Source organism: Lycium ferocissimum, chromosome 3 (genome assembly GCF_029784015.1).
Source record: "Lycium ferocissimum isolate CSIRO_LF1 chromosome 3, AGI_CSIRO_Lferr_CH_V1, whole genome shotgun sequence".
Taxonomy (NCBI): Eukaryota; Viridiplantae; Streptophyta; class Magnoliopsida; order Solanales; family Solanaceae; genus Lycium; species Lycium ferocissimum.
The window spans coordinates 13,206,285-13,209,656 of NC_081344.1; the positions used below are offsets into that span (position 1 = coordinate 13,206,285).

At 36.2% G+C, this 3,372-nt stretch overlaps 1 protein-coding gene across 1 annotated transcript; it reads right to left on the reverse strand.

The window, feature by feature from the left end:
• Positions 1-1,052: 1,052 nt before the first annotated feature.
• On the reverse strand, positions 1,053-3,077 carry LOC132050956 (putative F-box protein At1g32420). The gene is made up of 2 exons (XM_059442281.1): positions 2,470-3,077; positions 1,053-1,707 (listed from the first exon to the last, which is right to left on the reverse strand). The coding sequence occupies exons 1-2, from the start codon at positions 3,075-3,077 to the stop codon at positions 1,053-1,055; spliced, it is 1,263 nt and encodes a 420-aa protein (XP_059298264.1).
• Positions 3,078-3,372: the final 295 nt, after the last annotated feature.

Below are 3,372 nucleotides of genomic sequence, written 5' to 3' on the forward strand. Positions count from 1 at the left end.
CCTTGTGTTTTGTCTCTTGCAGACTAATGTTGATGATGGAAAATTATTATGGAATACTTTCCTTTGTCGTTCTTTGGTTTCTCCAAGCTTTTAAACTGTCTTGCTTAATTGATAGGGTAACATTCCAAATTAGAACACACGTGCCTGGGGCAAACTATTTGACCATAGTAGAGTATTAAAATTAAGGGAAAAGGGTAAAAAAAAATGCCCCTCTACTTTGAGAAAAGGGCTAAAAATATCCTCTGTTATAAATTTGGGTCAAAAATACCCCTCCCATTATTAAAGTTTTCAAATATACCCCTATTTTAACGGAAATCCCCCAAAATAACCTGATTTCATTTTTAAACCAACTCCATTTAAATCCAACCCAACTGCATAAAAAACTCATATGTGACCAACTTGTTCCCGAGTCCTACATCTGGAGCCACTAGGCACAAGAGCGGGTAACCCATATGAGTTTTTTATTTAGTTGGGTCGGATTTAAATGAAGCGGGTTTAAAAATGAAATCGGGTTATTTTGGGGATTTAAGACAGGAGTATATTTGAAAAATTTAATGACGGGAGGGGTATTTTTTACCCAAATTTGTAATGGAGGATATTTTTATCCCTTTTCCCAAAGTAGAGGGGTATTTTGACCTTTTCCCTAAAATTAAATAAGAGTACGTTTCATGACATGTTAAGTAATTATTGCTCTATTTAGTGCTTCATTTATTTTGATTTTAGGCCATGTACATTTAATAATTGCTTCTAGCCGTGTGAATCTATCGTGCTTAAAACTTTTTCATTTTCGAATCTTATTTTATATGAGTTCCCGTTTTCGTCGATGCACTAGGCTTAATTTGCTAAAAGAAAAAAATCAAACTAAAATAAATAAGACCATTTGAATTTACTAGTAGCTAGAACTTGAAGATGTGCTATGAAAACTGGTTTGATCGATGAAAAAATGCCTGAAGAATGAATACAGATGAATTGGTTTGTGAATTAAAATAACCAATCTTAAAATTATTCAAACACGGATTGAAAATAAAATACTTATAAACCGCACACGGCTTTCAAGTAATTTTTTCTCTTATTGGGTAATGGTGAAGAGCTACCAAACTTGGTACATAAGGTATTAACATTGAAGCTTGTAAACCCGATCTTTGAAATTCGTTCAACAACTTTCCAGTTTCAACATCGAAAAAACTCATCGTCTCACCTGCGTCAACTATCAAAATTTCATTGGTAAAGATCATGTGACACACTCCCTCTATGCCGTCGTATATATGATCATAAATTGTCACACTAAACTCTAACATCCATGAATTTAAGCTTCCTAGATCATCATTATTATGAGCAATATATCCCTTGAACAAGATACTACTGAAATTTAGACACATTGTTTTGGTCACCAAACAAATCTTTCCTGCCTTTTCCTCTATACTTACATTGTCTTCAAGGCTTTCTATTGGTACCTCAATCAGATCAAATTCTTCCTTAGCTACGTCGAAAGCAACAAGTGTTGTTGTATCACTCTTGACTTTATGATGATGTGGATCGTGGTGAATACTCTTTGTACACCAATATAAAATCCCATTTACACATGCCGTTGACCAACCATCCGGTCCAAGTGAACTATGATTCCATTTCAAAGACCTCCATGATTGGTCATATCCGTTAACAGTTGAAATCGAACCATTAACCCCCTGTTTGGATGGTGGTTTCCCATGGTTCATTAATGTATGGTTTTGTATGAAACCATGTTTGTTTCCATTGTTCTTAAAATTATGTGGTATGGTGTTGTAAACCCGTGGTTCATCCCATGATTCTATAATCATGAAAAGTCCCAATTTTTATAACCACGGATTTGGTGGTTTTTCCGTAGTTACATATTTCATTTCCCCATTATACCCCACCCTCCACCATCCACCCCACCCCACCCCCACCCTACCACGCACCCCCACTCCCACCTTTCACCATCCACCCCACCCCCACCTTTCACCACCCACGCAACCCCACCCTACCACCCACGCCCACCCTTATCCCACAACCACCCATGTCACCCTACCTACCCCTCCACCACCCACTACCCCTCACCAACACCTAACCCCACCCTACCACCCACTACCCCCACCCTCATCCCACCCACCCCTCCACCCCCCACTCACTACCTACTTATTTTTTAAAATTCCTATTTTATTCTCTACCTGAGTTTTATTAATATATATAAACTAATTTCTAATTAAGAGTTAAGGGTATTTTAGTAAACTTACAAGTTATTATACAGTACTATACAATCAAACCAAATAATACAAATGTTATTAAACCACAACAAACGATACAGTCTATCCAAACATTGTGTTCATTAATACAGTACAATACAATACAACATCATACTGTACCATACCATACTGTACATTAATGAACCACGGGAAACAACCATCCAAACAGAGGGTAATAGTCTCTGAATATGGAGGAGGGTGAAGTCCAAATTGAAATTGACGTTGAACAACGACTACTTTGTACTCATATGAAATTGGGCAAAATCCAAGCCCCGTTATAGTACGTGTATCTTGGCGCCAGTATGGATTTGGCGGAGTGGTGATATATTCCATAGTCATCGAATTATAAATATGAAAACGAGCATGATGTCCACTCCAAAAACAAACAAAACCATTCAGACAATTTGCCTTCTGGAACAACATCTGATAAATACCTGTCCCTGACACATATTCAATCGTGAACAAATCTATGGGTTTGCTCCTCAAGTTTCCGAATGGTTGGTCTTTGAAATTATTATTCCATTCCAAGGAAGAAACAGTGACAGATTTTCCATCAGATGTGGAGATAACAAGAGCCTTAAGTTGAGAGAATGATATTGATTTTTTAATTGTGTGTTCAAGGTGTGAGTAAGCAAAGCTCCCATTGTTGATAATGGTATACCATTTCTTGCATACCAACGTTAAATTTTCTAGCAAATCTTGGCAAGGTACTCTTCTTAATATCTCAATTACCATATCATCGGGTATATTACAACTGATGATATGTTGCTCCTCATCATGATCTTCTTTTTTCTTCTTTCTCTTGGAGATATTCATTCTTTCTTTGCAAGTCCTGTCAATCGAGAAATAGATAAAAAATGTAATTATTTATTGGCAATAGGTAATTTTTATGATAACAAAACTATTTATGGTAAATAATGTTGAAAAGCACTATGTCGTCCAAAAAAATACGCATATCAGAATATTCTCACCAAAATCTTCAATGAATCCTAATGCTGCATTTAAGTAAGCAATAAAGTCCAACAGATATTGAGTGAATTTGACACTAAGAAAATTATTTAATAACATTAATCATAACGATTGACCTATTACGTGCTACTTATTTTGGCCC